Source organism: Pelophylax lessonae (assembly GCF_965119305.1).
Source record: "Pelophylax lessonae genome assembly, chromosome: 3".
NCBI lineage: Eukaryota > Metazoa > Chordata > Amphibia > Anura > Ranidae > Pelophylax > Pelophylax lessonae.
Genome location: NC_138770.1, coordinates 127,077,849 through 127,098,139, shown reverse-complemented (window position 1 = coordinate 127,098,139; position 20,291 = coordinate 127,077,849). Strand labels below are relative to the sequence as shown.

Here is a 20,291-nt window from a genome sequence, read left to right as displayed (position 1 = left end):
CCACTAGGCAGGAGGGAGGTGCCAAGAGCCATTTGGGGACTCAAGAAAGAGGAGGATCGAGGCTGCCCTGTGCCAAACCACTGCACAGAGCAGGCAAGTATGTTAGGCAATTTTAGGCTTCATGCACACAGGATTTTTTTCAAAGAAAAAAAACACACACACACCTTTTTAGGCTTTAAGCTCTTGGGCCAGAATAATTTATTCTGCCCATTCAAATTAAATTATTGCCCAAGCACCAGCATTTAGTAGTGTCAAGCGTACCCCACCCAAAAAAAAACAAAAAAAAAAAAAAACAAACAACCTCTGCTGCTCCTGGATGCACTGCCAGTGGGTTTTTTCCCTACCTACAAAAAAGTTCCAGCCACAAAATGCTGCTAAAAGCCTGTGTGCAAATACAAATAGGACAACACAGGGGCATTTAGAGGTGGGGTATAGATACACTTTAGAACGTATATATTAGATAGCACATTTTGTAGTAAACCTTGCTTGACAAGCTTGTAAGCTGGGAGGCTTCTATTCAACCACCACAAGAAAGAAATGAACGGGAAACCTTATCTGATGGGCAAACAATACTGAACCTGGGACCTGTTTACAGAGAACACCAGGTGAGGACACCGCACTAGACAGATCACTTTTCAAGCCAGCATGTCATTCATAAAGTGCCAAATAGGAGTCCATTACTTGGAGCAAAAAAAAAAAATCTAAAACAAATGACAGGATCATTCACTACATAAGATTATCCAGTGGGTACAAATCCATGAATTCTACACTAAACTGTCGGTGCTATATAAAATAATGTTTAGCATTATAGTATACGGTCATTTACAATACTTTCCCAGTTGTCATGTTTAGACCAGCAGAGTTTACACTGTATTTTGGCACCATAGTAAAAGTCTAACCAAAGGCTCCTGTGTGACAAACAAGATACAAGCCTAAAGAAAAAAAACAAACAACACCCCATTCATACTCCTAGGTGGATGAAGCATTCATTCGTGCTCTGCAGTGAGAACAAGCGATCAATCACTTAGATTTCTCAGTTCTCTCCTCCACTAGGACCAGAGATGGTCAGTCACCTGCTCCGTTTTGCCCCGTCCCTCACTGAAGTGCTGGGCTGTAGAGAGGGCTGGCTCAGGATCTCAGTGGATCACTGGTCCATGCAACACCTGGGGGGGGGGCACGCAAGACTTTTGCAGTTTTGCACTGCCGATTTCATTGTGGCCTGCGGCTTGATTTAACAGAAGTCTATGCAAGTTGCAATGGAATCTGTAAAAAGTAGTGCAGGAAACTTTCATAAGTTCTGTGACATGGGTCACGGCGATATTGGGGTGTGACTTGTCATGCGATTTGGAACTGTGAAACCGCATGACAAGTCACACTGCTGTGAACAGGGGCTTAGTGGAAGGACATAGTTCTACTTCAACTCTAAGGCCCCTTTCACACAGGCGATCCGATCGTCAGTTTTTCAGGCGGACCTGATCGGATGCTCCATGCAACCCTATGGGGCAGTGGGTGTAAGCGAAGACATCTCCGCTGACACCCGCTGCTATCCAATCCTGTCCATGAAATCCGGACGCATGGAAACCCTATTTTCCATCCGTCTGGAGGATCAGATGAGAACGGACAGGCAGACCATTCTCCTCCGATCTCCCCATAGAGGACAGCAGGGATCTGACAGCTCCGTCTCCCCACACAGAGCAGAGACGGAGCCGTCATCCGCCTGCTCAGTGGGGAATTGGCGAATCGATCCCCACTGAGCAGAAAGGACAGCATCGGGTGGTGCGCCCGTGTGAAAGGGGCCTTACTTTGCAGGTCTATTACCCATCTGCACACACAAGCGTGGGTCTGTGCAGCAGGAAAAAAAAAAAAAAAATAAATAAAAAGTCCAGCTTGCAACATAACTTAACAAATTCCCAGAGTTCATGCTTTTTCCAAAATGCTGATGCACACAGCCTCACTTAGCCAGAGCGTGCATTACTTCCTTTTTTCACTAAAGATTCTGGCCACCTCGACAACAAAAGCATTATTTGAAAGAACGCATTTCCTACTTTTTACCAAATAAAATAGCTTATAAAATCTGAAAGCCAAGTGGTTCCTTTTACAGTGGTATCATGTGAGGAACAACTAACAGGGAGTTTCTGCAGAACTGTCCCAAGTCTGTCCAAAATGACGGAGAAGTCATTTGACGCCTGACATTCTACAGTATGTCAATAAGATGCAGGGGAAAGGAAGATTTAAAGAAGGGGATTTTTTTCTTAAAGCCGTAATGAACCGTCATTTTAAATCAGCTACTGTAAATTCATGCCAGGAGCAACAAAACACATCTACCAGTTAGGTGTTCTTCTAAACTAGCCACAGATGCAGAAGAAAAGTCTGCCCCCTGCCAGCAGCTGCAGAGTAGGACCGATGCTCTCCGAGTACGCAGTGGTCTCATAATTGCAGAGGTCCAACACACCCCCTCCTGAGTCAGAACTATAGCTCAGCGATCAGGAATGCTTAAGCTCCCCCTGATTGGAGAGCTCTGGCTATGGGGCATGTCAAACCTCTAGAGCAGGGGTCTGCAAACTTTCTAAACAAAGGGCCAGTTTATTGCCTGACTTGCGGGAGGCAGGGCTGGCCCCAGCGGGCCGGAGAATGCCAAGCAAAGGGCCACATCTGGCCTCTGGGCTGCATTTTGGAGACCACTGCTCTAGAGAGATCAAGGCTTCTCCACAATTACAAGTTTTGCAATTGGCAAGTTAATTTAGTTCACATACGTTTAATTTTAAAAATTACACATTCAGCCATTTGCCCAAAAGATTTCAAAATGTTCATATCGGAAAACTAGGCAGGTCAACAGGATTATAGATCAGAGTGCCCATTTCTTCTCGTTTCCATGCCATCACTCACCCTGAAAGAACTTTTCCTTTTGGGTTTCACCTGCCAGTAGTAGGCAGGCAGCTTGCGAATGTCCGATCACATTGGCAGCCATTTAGAAGCTTGCAGTTTACGGCTTTATGAGAAAGTGGACAAACCAGTAAAGGGAAACCATTTAAGTGTCGGTTCACACTATGGCGATCTGACTTCGGGGGGGCTACCTGTGAAGTCATGTGCACCGCGACTTGCACGGACTTCACATAATGGAAGTCAATGCAAGTCGCTCCGATGTCGCCCCGAAGTAGTAAAGGAACTATTTTCTAAGTCGGAGCGACTTGTGTCACTATTAGAACGGTTCCTGTAGCATAGAATGGACCGCGACATGTCAGGCTGCCCAGTCGCGGTAGTGTGAACCGGGACTTAGTCTTTGTACATCTCTATAATCTGCTATAAAACAACATCGCAATATGCCGAGCGCTGAAAATAAATTCCAAGCCACAGACATAAGAGTATTCAACGAATCCTTGACATACTACGGGAGATCAGCTATATACTGTACAAACTTCTGTTCAGAATGCCTGTGGGCACCATCAAGAGCGCCCCCTGTCACATACCCTTGGAACAAAATCTACGTGGCTCAGTGATCAAAGGATCGGTTCCATAGGGGCAGGTAGGATCTCCATTTGGCGCCAGCATCCAGATCAGCCTTGTGACATCAGCCTAAAGGCTAGGAGTTTTAGTCATTCAGCAGTAAATGGACGCTGGTACACAGAACACAACTAAAGAGAAAGCCCAAGGGCGGACAATATTGCCATCACAATCTTATCAAACATGGGAAAGTTTCACTCAGTCGGCCACATGACGTGTTCTGTCGAGCCATGTGAATCACCGACTTCACACCCTGCAATTCAGGATCTACACATACATGTCAGGGACTTCTGGGAGAGGCAAAGGGAGGATCCCCACACTGAAAAGAACAAAAAATTCTCAGTAAGTCATTGTAAAGTTGGCCTTTAAATTCACGAAATAAAAGGACTTCTCCATGCAGGACACCCTACCACATCAAGCTGCCTGCAACTAGAGAGAAAGGGCACAGGAGGAGACCATTTTAACCACTTCAATACAGGGCACTTTCACCCCCTTCCTGCCCAGGCCAACTTTCAGCGCTGTTGCAATTTGAATGACAACAGCGTGGTCATGCAACACTGTACCTAAACCAAATTTAGGTCATTTTTTTCCCCCACAAATAGTGCTTTTTGGTGGTATTTGATCACTGCAAGGTTTTTTTCTTTTTCTAAACAAAAAAAAAATTATTTAGATTATAACATTTTGTAAATAAATGCTTTTTCCTGCACCAATGAGGCCCCCCTGACAGGCACAGATATGCAGCATTGGTGGGCACTGATGGGCAGCATTAATAGATGGGCAATGGCAGGCTCCCTGAACTGATCGGCAATCCCTGGTGGCCATGGGTGTGGGCAATCCTTGGTGGCTCTAGTGGCATCCCCCCAAGGGTCTGCACTGGTAATCAATGCTCCGATTACCAGCACAGACCCCCCCCCCCCCCGTCAGGAGAGCCGCCGATCGGCTACCCTCTACTCGCACCTGGACACAGCTGGTCACATAAAGACGTAGGCTCTTTACTGGGTTCAGAGATGCGGTGTTAGTGACACACCGCACTACCGATCGCCGCGCAGAACGGTCTATCCTGCTGGAAGTCATATGACACCCACTCAGGATAGGGCAACCACTTTGCTGCCGTCATTTTGCTATATGACGGGCGACAAGTGGTTTATGAAAATAAGGCCTCATGCACACAGATGTAAAAAAGACTGATTCCTGACTTTCCTGACTTTTTTTGGTCTTCTCAGGGTGGAGAACAGCAACTTTTTTTTTTTTTCCCCCCCTTAAAGAGACCCTGTCGCCAGACCATTTCAACAAAAAAAAGTTTCCCATAAGGTCATATATGCATTTAATAATTTTAGGCATGGCATTTACCTGTCAAAGCTTCTCTTAAAATGGATGTAAACCCTTAGGGCTCTTTTACACGGCCGCTCCGCTTGTCCGCAAATCATCCTATTTTTTTGCGGATGATTTGCGGACATAATGTAAGTCAATGGCACTGCGGATGTCAGCGGAATACCATCCGCTGACACCCGATTTTCTTCCTTTCAGTTCTGTTCCGTTTTTTGGAACGGAACAGAATCCTATTTTTTCATCCGTTCAAAAAACGGAAAGGAAGGAAAATCTGATGTCAGTGGTGTCATCCGCTGACATCCGCAATGCCATAGACTTACATTATGTCCGCATATCATCCGCAAACGGATGGGATGATATGCGGGTATACGGAGCGGATGACACAAATTGGCTCTTTCAGACGGCCGCTCCGCTGTTGTGTCCGCTGCGGGACTTTTTTTTTTTCCACGGAGCGGCCGTCTGAAAGAGCCCTTATACCCCAGTGAAGTGAACAGCCTTAGATGATACACAGATTAAACAAATCTCCCTGCATAAGTTTTATTTGTATATGTGCGGTCTTGGGAGTGTAGTCTTGCCATACACGGAGACAGACGATTGGAGGAAAGGCACACACCCTCCTCCACAGAGGCAGAGTAAGAAAAACATGCAGAGCTGTGCTGTGAATAGACCAGCTCTCTGGAAATCTTTACCATCCACCCCGACACAAATTTCAGCCTGGTTTTATCACAGTTGACAGAGAACTTGTCAGAAGTTATCCTGAGAACAGAAGACCTGATCAGGAGAAAGCTACAGGACTTAGGACTTTGAAGTGAGATAAGTAAACACTACAGATATAAGTGCCCAGGTCAAACTTCATGAATGGAGTTTACATACACTTTCACACACGGGCTGTGTGTACATCAGTCTGGAAAACCAGCACCTGAGCAGTGCTGGCAGCCAATGGCTGTAAAGAGCTGACCAGTGTGTTCTGGTTGGGAGGGAAGCAGTTCCACCTGTCAGTACACATCAGCTCAGTGGGGAGAAGATTGCTGTACTAACATTGCATAGTCAGAACAGAAAGCTCCTCTTCTTCGTTCTGCCCAAAGTCCGAACAGGCTTTGAGCTGTCACTCAAGTAACACTATAGTATTCCGCTTCATTCCCCCCTTGGTAGCTAGATAATAAAAAAAAAAAAAAAAAAAAAAGGGGAGGGGAGTAAGGAGCTGGGCCAGCACAGACTAAATAGGCACTCTTAGTAGAGGAAAGCTTTGAAATGCAAGGAGGGAATGGGTTGTGCTAGGGAACTGCCTCCGATTATTTTTTATGCCAAGATCAAAACATTTTACAGGGGAAAAATTACCCAATTTTGCAAAAAATATAATGTAGACTTGCCATTATTCCTCTCCCTTACCAAATACTGACAGATATTTTATAAATTAAAAATACCCTTCTCCCCCGTTTCTTCTAGTGCCCTTCCACTTCCTCATTCTTTGCCTAGGTGAGTAACATGCGCACTATCCTGCTGCCTCCCGCGGTCACATAGCCCTGCTGCCTCCCGGGCTACCGCGGTCACATAGCCCATGAGGGATTACTTTCCACCATTCATAAACTGCTGAGAAATTTTGCAGGATGGCAACATAAGCAAAATGGTCAGCTGCAAAAGCTAGAAAGTGACAGCCAGGTCCCCTATGAGCACAAGACGGTGGCATGGGACAGGACCTCTAGCAGGAGATTGGTGTGCAATGCCAGGCTTAGAATAGTTTTTGCAGTACATCAAAAAGTACTTGGAAAAAATAAAGGGCAGTTTCACTGCGAGGTGGAAGTTAATCTTGTAAAAAGCACCAAAATATCCTGTACCTTAAACAGCAGTTTTTATTTATTTATTTTTTTTAAAGCTAGATTAAATCTTCAGTTTTTAAGCCCTTTCAGCAGCCGATTTAATCACTTACTGGAGTATGCAGCTTCCTGATCTTTTAATCCTTTCCTATGTTCCGCTTTAAGTTGATGCCATTATCACTGCCCCAGGTCTCCCGATTTAGGGTGACTCCTTTCTCTTGCACCATTCTATGGAGCCACCCTTCCATGCAGGGACTAGAGTTGTGTCTACACAGTGTGCATCAACAGAAGCTAAGCCATAGCTTAGGAGGTAAGGCACTCCTCTGCTCCTCCCTTCTTAATGCTGACAGACTGACTGGAGACTGCACTGTCCACTGTTAACTTGTACAGACCAGACATTCAGGGGAGCAGCACTGACAGAAGGAGCCACCCGCAGTTTTGATCATTTAAAAAGATGCATTGGAGATTATTCTTTTAAATTGTGCTCTATGTCTAAGCTAAAGAATGTTGACGGTTTATTATCTCAAGTTAGTTACAGTCTCTTAATGCAGTAAACCCAAAAGCAAATACTATACTGAAACTAATGCTTAGATGTGATGGATGCATTTTTTTTTTTTATGCTCTCCATTTTCATGTAATGATCCAGCCAGTAAGTCTGTTTTTCAAAAATGAACAACCTTTCTTCCAGATGTATCAGTTTACAGGGATGAGAAACCCATTTAGTACTGACAGAGGTCAGTACACCCCTGGACGACGTCTGATTACGACGAAATGTACATCGGGCGGTGCTCACCTTCACGCACGCCTACACGGAGGAGACGTGGTGGCCATCTTTTGGGTGGTTTTGTGGAGCCTAGCGGGACATACGGAGAGGAGCACTGGAAATGTGCTGAGATGCTCGATTTTATCTGCTAATTTGTAAGTGTTCTTAATCCTTATGTGCTATGATTAAAAATAATACGGTCTGCGCTAGGATGGCGTTTTTTTTTTGTCCCACACCAATCCATGGTTATATTTCTGAATCCTGGTTTATCGGGAGGAGGATCGCCTTGGGCTCTTTTAAGATTTGGGCGTATTCGATCTCTGTTATGGGGATCATCCCCATCTGGTAAGAGGCGGTGTGAACAGGGTGTCTGGTGGTGGTTTCCCGGATGCACAGCTTTGCACCTTTTATGGCGGTTTGGGACATTTCACAGACTTTTCAGTCCAGCTATTTTGGGATGTTTTTAGGATTAGCGCCACATTGCTTGTTGCATTTCCATTATTGACAGAGGTGCCTAAAAATTATTTGCTTTAACATTTATTCCAAAAAAAAAAAAAACAAAAAAACTGGTGCTGCTTTAGATCTGCTAGTACATCTAACACTCCGCTGCCGCCCCCCCCCCCCCCAGACTGACATGCTGCTGTCCAAAGGTGCTCTCTTTCATCCAGAGTGGAGGCACTCCAATACAGGCAGGCGTGTTCCTGGCTTGACAGAGGGAGGCTCCATTGACACCTTTGAATAGTTTGCAGTGCTATTCTTTCTTAATGGCACCCCAATCATGGCACAATTTTGCCACGATTGTCAAGTGACAAAAACATGCTAAAATTGCAGAAAAAAAAAAAAAAACACCCCACAATGCAGAATGCTCCTGGCTCTGTACCAAGATTTGCTACTTGAGCTTCTTTGGTGCGGAGGGAGGCCCATTCAAATAAATGGTGTGGCTCCAAACAAAAAATGAACACATCCACCACATCCAAGGTGTTGGTAAGCTGCCCTATATTACATTCCTGGTTTTGGGTTGAATACCGCTTTAAGAGGCCATTATTGTTAGCCGTTTATAAGTGTTTGAACATTTCCTAGAAGTTTCGTTTTACAGGCCTTGCTGCAATCATTCGGGGACTATCCTGACTGAGCTCCAGTATGAAGTAGGCATGTTACTGGAAAGTGTTTTAGCTCTGCAGGGCCAACATCAAAAGATCACTTGTATTTCATACCAACAGGGAATGTTCCAGTTCCCAATCTCCAGAACAGACGCTCTCTGCACATCACCTGAAAACAAACAGGACCTGTGGCCTGCCTTGTAATCAGAGAGCAAACATCCTGCCCCGGAGAGGGCGAGAGGCAAGTGCTGACTGCGTGGTCAAAGGATGGAACTGCGGTATAAATCACCAGCGACCTGCGCAAATCCCTCCCTGTCCGATCAGCTCTATATATTTGGAGAACAAGTGGAGCGCAAAGACAACAGATGTAATTAGATCCCTACCAACACTGAAATAATACCCTTACAAGTCTCACCCCATGCCACAATCCCTGGCTCACTTTACCTAGTTAAAGGGAAACCTTCAGGTATTCTCAGCATGTGCTTCAAGTCAATGGCATTGATGTCTGTAGATGAGCATTTCATAGATTTAAAGTGCCTTTTTCAGGCAAGACCATGCAATCAGCATCCTTACTGAACATGCCACTTTCAGCATAGAAGTTAAAATAAGTTTATGGGCCCATTCAGACTGCTCCAATGCATCATGCTGGCATGATCAATAACTTAAGGGGACTTATCTAAATCTCCCTTCCCTCTGAAACTTATCAGCATTGGGATCATGCTTCTGAGGCAACTAAGACTGAGGAAGTGACAGCACCTCACTGCCCGTTTTAACCCTATATTTGCCAACCAGTGCGCAGTAACCTCATGCATTGCGCGCAGTTGTGGGGAGTTTGCGGGGCTTTCCCATTTACAGTAATGTGTGCCGTTCATCAGGCTTGCCGCCCACCAGTGTGGATTGGATTTAAAGTCGATTTAAAGCACTAGTAAAAGGCTTGATTTAAAATCAAATGTTTAAAGAGCAACGGTCATCTCTGTCCCACTGTTGACATTTACTTTAACGGGACGGCTGGTTATGCTGAAAGTCAGAGACGTGGCGGCAGCAGGTGAGTGGATGCCTGCTAACAGGCGCTGCCCAGATGGATCTGAAATGACAGGTGCTCTTTAAATGTAAGAAATTATTAATCTTTTAAGGTTTGAAAACAAAATGAAATAAGCAGCTGTCAGATTAGTAAAACATTGATATCAGAACCAGTTCAATTATACATTAGGGAATCGACCAATTTTTTTTCAGGGCCAATACCGATTTTTCGGCCACCCTTCAGGCCGATATTCTGCACATTTAAAGTTTTTTTTAATTTTTACTCTGTCCTTTAATTTTTTTGATTACTTTTATTGCAGTCACAATGAATGTAAACATCCCTTGTGACAGTACTAGGCAGTGACAGGTACTCTTTATGGAGGGATCTGGAGTCTGTAAGACTCCAAACCCCTCTTCTGTACTTAAAAGCATTCAAAACGCCCAGTTTGGTTGGTCTGAATATGGTCATTTTTTATTTATTCAAATCTGCCGATACAACCACTTGAAGCAATATTGGCAAGTTTGTGGCCGATACTTTCAGTCAGCATTTGGGATTCATCAATTCATGCTGCATAGCATGGATTAAGGAATCTGTTAATGCGATTCTAGTGTGAACCGGCCCTTACATGGTTTTCCTTAAAGAGGAAGTAAAAAAAAAAAACCTGAGAAAAAAAAAGCCCTGTAAAGAGAGAGGCATAATGAGCTAGTATGCATCGCATACTAGCTCATTATGTAGTACTTACCTTAAAACGAAGCCCCCGCCGTGCCGCTACCTCAGCGACAGGACGGCGACATGTCCTGCCATCCTGCTTCCGGGTTCGCGTCCTCCGGACATCTGATTGGCCGGAGGTGCGATTACATCACTCCCGCGCATGCGCGCGGGAGCCGCCGTTCACGGCACTGAGCTCTGAAGGAACGGCACGGGTGGCCGTTCCCTCAGAGCGCCTGCGCCGATGACGTCATCGGCAGTTTGCGCTGTAAATATCTCCTAAACGGTGCAAGTTTGGGAGATATTTATAGCACCTATAGGTAAGCCTTAATATAGGCTTACCTATAGGTAAAAGTTATACAAGAGGGTTTACAACCTCTTTAAGGCTGTATGAAGAAGTCAAACAGTTTGTTTCCACTATATTAAATTTATATACCACACCATCCCATTTGTCTGCAGCCCAAGGTGGATTCTTTAACTGACTATACATTAGATTACTGTGCACTGCCCTAGAACAGTTACAGCGCATGCGTGTTGCTGCAGGTTCCCCGTTGCACTGGAGAGGTCCGATTTTGCCCCCAAGCATGCCTAAAGCCGGCTAACAGTTTATATAAAGTAACGGTCAACACCTCCATTTTAACGCTGTTTAAAAATCTTCAAAATCTGGCTTTGTACGGCTAATGTACAAGCTGAAGCCGGCATGTACAAGGCCTTACATGGTATCCTCACTTACAAACTCATGGTGCCAACCCATAAACATGGACCTCTGGTGGGACTGGAGGAAAATTTTGCCATAGTAGCCTAGAGTTTTTTTGGCCTTGATCACAGGATGGGAGAACACAAAAGCTGTTCATTTTAAAATGGGATAAAACAGAGTGTCCGGCATGTTCTAGACATCAGTTTATCAGAGGCCTTCATTCAACCTGAGAACAAAAACATGTGCAGGTGTGTCACCAACTCTGTTACATGTGCCCACAAACAAAGCAACTCCGAGTCCTCAAATGAGCCCACACTGAAGAAAGTTCATATGGATTCCAATGTACCATCAATATAGCCACCATTTCCTCCTCCCCACATTTGTACCCTCAAGCATGGAGAAGTGTAGGTGTGTACACATGACAGAACTGGGCATACTGGGCAGGGACAATACAAAATGAATCAGACACATGGATTATGATGGTCTTCATTCACTTTTCTTTGGGAGTTTGAAACAGCACAGCACAGGCATGGCAAACCTTGGCACCCCAGATGTTTTGGAACTACATTTCCCATGATGCTCATGCACGCTGCAGTTAGTCGAGCATCAAGGAAAATGTAGTTCTAAAAACATCTGGGGTGACAAGGTTCACCATCACTGGCCTAGCATGTAGACCCACCCCCCCCAAAAAAAAAAAAAAAACACCAAACTTTTCAACACAGAGGAACTCTTGAATTAACTTTCCGGTCTCAGGGAACCCCTGCTAAAAATGACTATCTACAACTCGGGATACATTAGTGTGATGGCCAGTGGGAAGAGTGCTCCGTACACTTGTGGTCATTGGGAAGAATTACCCAATAAGTTCCCACTGACATAACTGATTTATCTGAGACACAGAAATTGTTCTTCACTCAAGGAACCCCAATTGAGAGACACTGATGTAGACTAGGAGGACACTGGTAAAAGGGGCACCCGTACAAACCCTAAAGGGCCGTGCACACTTGACGAAAATTGGACAAAATATCCTCAGATTTTTCTCTGTCTTCTCAGCGTTCATAACCGTTTATAGTTGACAGTGCATAAATGTTCATGAAATTTCTCGGCCGATTTTTCTTTTTTTTTGGCACATTTGTTCCTAGACTTCCGGGTTGTCAGCAACTTCAGATCATGCGCGGTCTTTCATATCCAATTTTTCACGGACGTGCTGAAAACACATTAAACGAAAATCGGTCGTCTGGGGACGGACGAAAAAAATTTTGGTGTTTGTCCCTCCGTTTTTTTTTTCGTTCAAAATGTCGGCATCGGCTGCTGAAAGTTGTGTACACACTAGGCGAAAATCGGACGATTTTACCTCGTACGGGAATTTTCTACTGGTGTGTGTACCCCACTTAAGTCAGTAATTTTTTTTTTTTTTTTTTTTACTTTAGTTAAATAGCCCAACTTTGTTTTTCGTTTGGGGGGGGGGGGTGTGAGGACAAGAAGGGAGAGGAAGTCTCCCCAATATGGATCTAGGCAGTTACAAAAAAAAAAAAAAAAGGGCATGAAAGCATGTAAAAAACAAAATTACGTTCAAAAGAAAGTTTGTTTTGGACAAATTAGATCACCCATTACGAAGTGGATGCCCAATTAAAGCTCTGAACCTAAACCCAAGACCGCCATACAAGTCAGCTCCACAATAACAGACGACCTTGTCCCCTCCCCCACCAGACAGTTTTATTTACATGAAAAAGACACATTTACATCCAAACTGGGGATTTTCCAGGTGACTCTGAACAGTCACAAAAGATCACATGGTGAACAATACAGTTCAGTGACATGTATATTTTATATACAAAGTGTTTTTGCTACTGGATTACCACACACAAACAGCAGAAAACACAACCATGCCAGTTGAGATTAGGGGAAAATATGCAGAAGAGCTAAAACCAGTATAGTGCAGAGTTTAAACCAGCTGAAGATCAGCTGTGGTCTACCTGGATAACTAATCAAGTTAACCACAACAATGCGATTATCTGACGTCTAACGAGATTAGTAATTAAATTATCCTCACCAATGAGATTATCTAAAGCCTCATCTAATGTCATCTGACTACACAAAGCAGCCAGATAGTCACCAGAGAGGAAAGACGTGCGCTTTAATTGCTTTACACAAACTACCCACCACGTGCTCAAAGCCAACCAATAACTCCCAGGGGCCAGCCTGTCATGGCAATCAAAAAACAGACAGACATTCTTCACCATTTTTGTTATTTCACTCATTAAATCTACAAAAAAAAAAAAAAAAAAACCCCTATCAATAAATGTTGTTCTCCCATCTCCCCCTTCTGTTCATGTCCCCAATGCAGCTAGAGATTTTGCAGCTGTGGTGGCAAATGCTCCGTTTTCAGTGAGCTTCCAAGCTGAGCATTTCCTTCCTACCACATCTGATCAGCCCATGTAACTATTTCTCACATGTGGGTGTATACAAAATGGTAAAGGATAGCCCACACACCAGCAAAACGCAATGGGGGGGGGGGGGGAGGGATTACATGTAGATCAATGGTGGCTTCACCTCCCTCTTATTCCAAGACACAGGCTTGGGGGGGGGGCTGTGACTGGCAGAAAGCCACCCACACCATGTTATTGCCAAAAAATAATAAAAGGTTTGGATTTCAAATTTGTATGTTTGACAATTTTAAGCCATCTACTACATTTTAAAATTATTTGTATGCCAATCGAAATGCTGTTTTTATTTTGACCATGTGACCAGCAGCAAAGCACTAGCAGCTCCTCCTACTTGGGTTTCCCTGCAGAGGCGCTGGGTCATGTGACGGCTGTACACATATGAAAAAGTTACTTTGATTTTTCTCTTCTTTATTAACATAATTACAGCAACATCAACCACATACAGAAATGTAAGGGGCGATTAAATTAAAAAGCATGTGTTTAGCATCACTTTAACCAGAAAGGAACCAAGGACACCGGGACAGGACACCATTTCTATGGATCAAAGCTGGACAAATCCCAGGCACCAAGTAGCCAATGCTGCTCAAAAGTTACAGCAGGCATCTAACTTTGGATGTTATAATTGTTAGGGAAGATGGCGCCTTGGTTGGACAGAATGGCTCCCAATTCTATTAATTTGTTTGCGGGGCAACTGAAGAAACTCCTTCAAGCAGAAAGGTTGGGCCAAACCCAAGGTGATCAGGGACATGGAGGCTGGCCAAACCCATCTGCCAGCATCTACGGGGCCCAACAATTAAAGCACATGCATGCAGTTATAAGCATCAGAAGGGCTCATCAAAGTTCAGTCACCAGCCCTTGGCTGCATTGATCAGTTCACCAAGTCAGGGAGAAACCTTAGATTCCATCACTGGACATTTCATAAAAGCCTTCGGGTCCCTGGTGAAGGCTCTGTTCACACTAGTGTCATTTAAGATGTGACTTGAGCTGCAGAGAATCAGAGAATCACATGACAATGGAAATCACATTGTTTTTAATGCTGTCCATTCACATCAATGCGACCCAGCATAGAGCAGTTTAGGAAGAGACTCCTGTACTACTTGGTGCAATTTCAGTGGGATTTTGCCCCCATAGAATACACAAGCCTTATCAAAGTTGCAGCCAAGTAGCACTAAATCACACTGAAAGTCAAATCGAATAACAGCAGTGTGAACTAGGTGGCTACACAAAACATTACCATATAGTCATCCGATACAGCGAAAAATGATCAACAGCGAAAAATGAGCAACATGAATGAAAATATCAAAACCAAAGAGTCTCCCTTCAACTGATTTAGTAAGCTTTCGATTTAGACTAGCAAGATATCCGCTGTGGTGGAGTTTTGATCATCACTTTTGATTGATTGCACAAATCTCTGTTCTTGGGAGAACCAATCATCTATTTGATTACCTTTATAACTGATCAATTATTTCACAGACCAAAATACAGAATACCAAGTATGTTGCCTTGTTGAAGCTTTTATATTGAGGATAAATCTCTTGTTTGGGATCGTTCCAAATAACTACAGTAAAACCTTGGATTGCGAGCATAATTCGTTCCGGAAACATGCTTGTAATCCAAAGCACTCTTATATCAAAGCAAATTTCCCCATAAGAAATAATGGAAACTCAGATGATTCGTTCCACAACCATTTATTCATAAGTCCTTCAGTTTATAGTCCATATAAAAAGATTATAGCATTGCGAGAGGTTATATAACCATAAAATGTCCATCCACAAATAGCCGCTTCCACATTTTATTTAGAAGCAAAATCCAGCAGGAGCTACAGAGTATGAAAGAGAAGAGAGGCGCCTCTAAGTGTAGCAATATGGTTCCATTTAACTCACATGGTTGATGAATAAAACAGGCACATCTAAGTATGCAGGCATCCGGGGTAAAGCTGTCCACATAGACCATCTTCTGCACCGCCGGCTGCCAGTCTGTAATCCTGACCGGGAAGACCACCCTGCAGTAAAGCGATCTGAAAGCGAGGGGCAGCATGGAAGGGATGACGTAGATGGCGGTGCGGAGGATGGTCTATGTGGACAGCTTTAGCCTGGATGCCTGCATCCTTAGATGTGCCTGTTCCAATCATCAACCATCTGAGTTGCTAAAGTTTGTACCTTCATTAAATTTAACCATATTGCTACACTTAGAGGCGCCTCTCTTCTCTTTTCTACTCAGCTGTGACTTGAGGCTACTTGTATATCAAGACATCGCTTGTAAACCAAGTCAAAATTTATTTGAAAAATTTGCTTGTCTTGCAAAGCGCTCTTAAACCAAGTTACTCTCAAACCAAGGTTTTACTGTACTGTATTTTCTGGCGTATAAGACTACTTTTGAACAAAAAAAAAAAAAAAAAAAAAAAAAAAAAAAAAAAAAAAAAAAAAAAAAAATCGCCCAAAAATGGGGGGGGGGGGGGGGGGGTCGTCTTATACGCCGAGTATAATATCTCCAAGGTAACCTAAGTATAAGTATTACTGGTAGATGAAAGTTAGGGGGGGGTCATCTTATACGCCCAGTCGTCTTATACGCCGGAAAATACGATACTTATATGGTCACCTTAAGACCACCAGCATTCACCTGTACTTCAAGGATCAACCCTTTTTACCATAGGCAACCAAGATCATGGTCAACAAATACCCCACATCTGGACACATACAGGTAATCCATGCCACAAAATGATTTAAGGCCACACACAGAAAGAACAGCTGGCCCCGCATGAAATTATTCCACCATTTCCCTTCCGAGAATAGCAGTATCAGCACACATGCCAGATCCGGCAAAATAGGATTCCCAAAAGCAGATGGATATGCTTTAGTCTTTCCATAGAGAATTATACACAGCATTCAACCGCGTGAGGTCTCCAAACAAAAAAACACCACCAATGGCAAGTGTCTAGTGAAAAAAAATTAACGTAAAGACAATCATAGGATGGTCAGGTCATTTACAAAGGAATGGCTAAATAGGCAGGAAAAAAAACAAACAAACACACCCCGCACACCTAAAACAAGGTAAAAGGAGAGAAAAAAAAAAAAAACCCACACCACAAAAGATTCTTAATGACTTCTTAATTGTTCAGCAGGTGAGGATGGAAACCATTCGTGACAGATGCTGGCACACCGAGCATACAATAAGGAGCTGCACCAGTACAACAGCAAAACACCAACATACTTTGATCATAGCACAGTATACTCTGATCATAGCACAGTATACTCTGATCATAGCACAGTATACTCTGATCATAGCACAGTATACTCTGATCATAGCACAGTATACTCTGATCATAGCACAGTAAACATTCATATACATTAATCCAACTTTCTATTACTTCCCCACTGAAATCCAGCACAAAATGGAAATATATGCCCATCCAGCAATATAGGGGGGGTCCATGCCTAATTTAGCACTTGCAGAGTAGGTTTTGCTACACTTATCCTGCACAGAAGAGGTTAACGACCCTCCACAGACCCAGACCACCCTCAGCAAGAGGCAGACAAGTGACTGCTGGAAGATTTCCTAATACTCCATCACACGGCACATCTATGCCATCCCCACTGATCCCCATTATTCCCTCTATCACAGAGCAGGGGGGCTAAGAGGCACCACGTGCAGCAGAACTACACGACATTCAAAAAAACTTTTTGCTTGCCAATTTTAAATTATTATTAATAAACAAAGAGGAGAACAAAAAAAACAAAAAAAAAAAAAACACACAAAGAAAGGCTTGCCCTTTCTAATTTTTTCTCATATACACACACACATTTGGAAAGGGGCAAGCCTTGCTTTTTACACACACTAATATATATATTATATATCTCCACACAAAATTAGGTTTCCCCCTTCTAAAAGGATATATACACACATAATCTTTTTAGAAGGGGGGAAACCTAATTTTATTGTGTGGAGGTGTGTGTGTATATATATATATATATATATATATATATATATATCCACACAGTAAAATTAGGGTTTCCCCCTTCTAAAAAGATTATATATATATATATATATATATATATATATATATATATATATATATATATATATATATATATATATATATATATATATATATATATACACACACACATACATACATACACACACACACTATCCTTTTAGAAGGGGGAAACCTAATTTTGTGTGGAGATATACAATATATATATATATTAGTGTGTAAAAAGCAACGCTTGCCCCTTTCAATTATATATATATATATATATATATATATATATATATATATATATATATATATATATATATATATATATATATATATATATATATATATATCTCAGTGAGAAATAAATACATAAAATGAATGCTAAGCCCTTCTAAAAGGATAAAGTAAAGCATTCTCTCTTCTAAAAGAATGACAATAAAATAGTGTGCCCCTTTCGTGTCTACACACCATAAAGAGGGGGGACCAAAACACAATAATAATAATAATAATAATAATAAAGCACCCCCCGGACCCATTTCCTATACACACAATAAATAATGCACAGAGTACATAGACTGCACACTTCCATACAATATAAAAGTCTAATAAAACGAATAGAGATATAAAGTTTCCCATCCCGGGTGGGGTGATGTAGATTACATATTAGGGGAGCCCAGTGATGGGGGATGGCGCACACAGGTGCAGTAGCGGAGCTCCCCCCTCCCCTCTCCCAGGTGAGCCCACCATTGTGAAGTTTCCCTCCAGAACTCAGTGCTCTCCTCCCTCTCTCCCCCCAGTAATAGAGCCGATTCTTACCCCCCAGGATAATGAGGTGCTGATCCCCAGTATATAGAGCAATGCTAACAGGTCCATGTCTGCGCTCCGTCCTCCTCCTGGCTCTTCTCCGCTCACACTGCCGATCCCAATCCCTTCCTTTACCGTCCAAGGAGGAGGGAAGACTTCCCACCGGGCACACCCCCAGCCTGCCTACAGCAACCGCACAGCGCCACCTGCAGGGTGCACACAGGTGTGCTCACTGAGTCCCCGCACACAGGGCAGGCTGGGGCTGGTAGTGCACCATGCAGTGCCTCGGCTCCCTCCTCTATATAAAATATCAGCATTAACAAGGAGTTTCTTTTATTACAATTCAGGAGCAATAGTTTGCCTGCAATCATAGGGCTCAGTCACAATCAGTGAGATAGGTCTAGGTCAGCTGGTGCTGTTGTCAATAGCAACCAATCAGCTTCCATCTTTTATTTTCTCCACCTACCTAGAGTAGGAAATGAAAATGTAAGGCCTCATTCACATATGCTTTAGTCTCTGAAGAGCGTTCCGCTTTGGAATCGCTGTTCAGAGAGCATTTGAAAGGCGTTGTATCACCTCTGCGCAGCCTGCTTTAACCCCTTGGACCCCGAACTAGCATGCTACAACTATGTACATTGTATACATGCACACAGGGCTGCTGTTAGAAACCACGGGGCCCCGTACAGCCCCCCCCCCCCCAAATATATCAAGACAATATTTTCACTAAAAACACTAAAATCTTTATTAGTGGACACAAACATAACAGAGAACCTGTGTGAATAAGGCCCCGTTCACATAGGGGCGACGTTACTTCGCACCGCGACCTCCGAGGTCGCTGTGCGAGCAGCGCGCCACGACCTCGGAGCGGCCGCCACGGAGTTCATAACATTGAAGTCTATGGCGGTCGCCTCCTGGTCGCCCCAAAGAAGCTCCGGACCCTTTTTCTAGGTCGGAGCGACTTGTGTCGCTCCTATTAGAACGGGTCCGCAGCTTCCCTATGGGAGGCGACCTGCGGCGACCTGTGAGGCGACCAGGTCGCCTCACAGGTTGCCCTAGTGTGAACCGGGACTTAGACCTCTTTAACCACTTCTGGACCGGAAGGATTTGCCCCCTTAATGACCAGGCCATTTTTTGTGATTCGGCACTGCGTTACTTTGATGGAAAATTGCGCTATCGTGCGACACTGTACCTAAGGCTTCTTTCACATGGTCCGCCTCCATAGATCGATACATAGATCCCCGCTGAGCAGGAAGGTGACAGCTCCCTCTCCGCTCTGTGTGCAGATAGAGAGATGTCAGAGCCCCATGCATCTCTATGGGGGAATCGGATGAGAACAGACTGCCTGTCCGCTCTCATCCGATCCGATCCCCTGGATGGATGGAAAATAGGGTTTCCATCCATCCGGATTTCACGGACAGGATTGGATCGGATGGCAGTGGGTGTCAGCAGACATGTCACCGCTGACACCTGCTGCCCCATAGGGATGCATGGAGCATCCGATCAGATCCGCCTAAAAAACTGACAGGCGGATCAGATCGGATCATTCGTGTGAAAGGACCCTAAATAAAATTGATGTCCCTTTTTCCCACAAATAGAGCTTTCTTTTGGTGGTATTTGATCACCTGTGCGATTTTTATTTTTTTTTGCGCTATAAACAAAATTCTGACAATTCTGAAAAAACAATATTTTTCACATTCTGCTATATAACATTCCCAATAAATAAAAAATATAAATATCACATTTTTTTCATTCTTTTAGGCCAATTTGTATTGTGCTACATATTTTTTGTAAAAAAAAAACGAAGCGTATTTTGATTGCAAACTAGGGGAAAGATTTATGTCATTTTTATTTATTTGTTTATTTTTTTACTAGTAATGGCGGCGATCTGCGATTTTTAGTGGGACTGAGACATTGCAGCGGACAGATCGGACCTTTTTGAAACTTTTGGGGGGGACCAGTGACATTACTACAGTAATCAGTGCTAAAAGTTTGTAGTCAAGAAAAAACAGCGCTTGCAAAAATTTCATACAAAAATTCATAGACTCAAAAAACAAATAATGAAGAAACAACCATGTGAAGTGCACAGTGCTAAAAACATAAATAAGTGAAGTCCTCTTAAGTGAATAAAGGT

General features: G+C 43.4%; 1 protein-coding gene across 1 annotated transcript in view; it reads right to left on the bottom strand.

The window, feature by feature from the left end:
• The window catches only part of SDC1 (syndecan 1), a 56,790-nt gene extending 38,515 nt beyond the window's left edge, over positions 1–18,275 (bottom strand). The window contains exon 1 of the mRNA XM_082248873.1: positions 18,173–18,275. Coding sequence (XP_082104999.1) covers positions 18,173–18,229 — 57 coding nt within the window. The 5' untranslated portion in view covers positions 18,230–18,275. The remainder of the gene's footprint in view (positions 1–18,172) is intronic.
• Between the last annotated feature and the right edge of the window lie 2,016 nt (positions 18,276–20,291).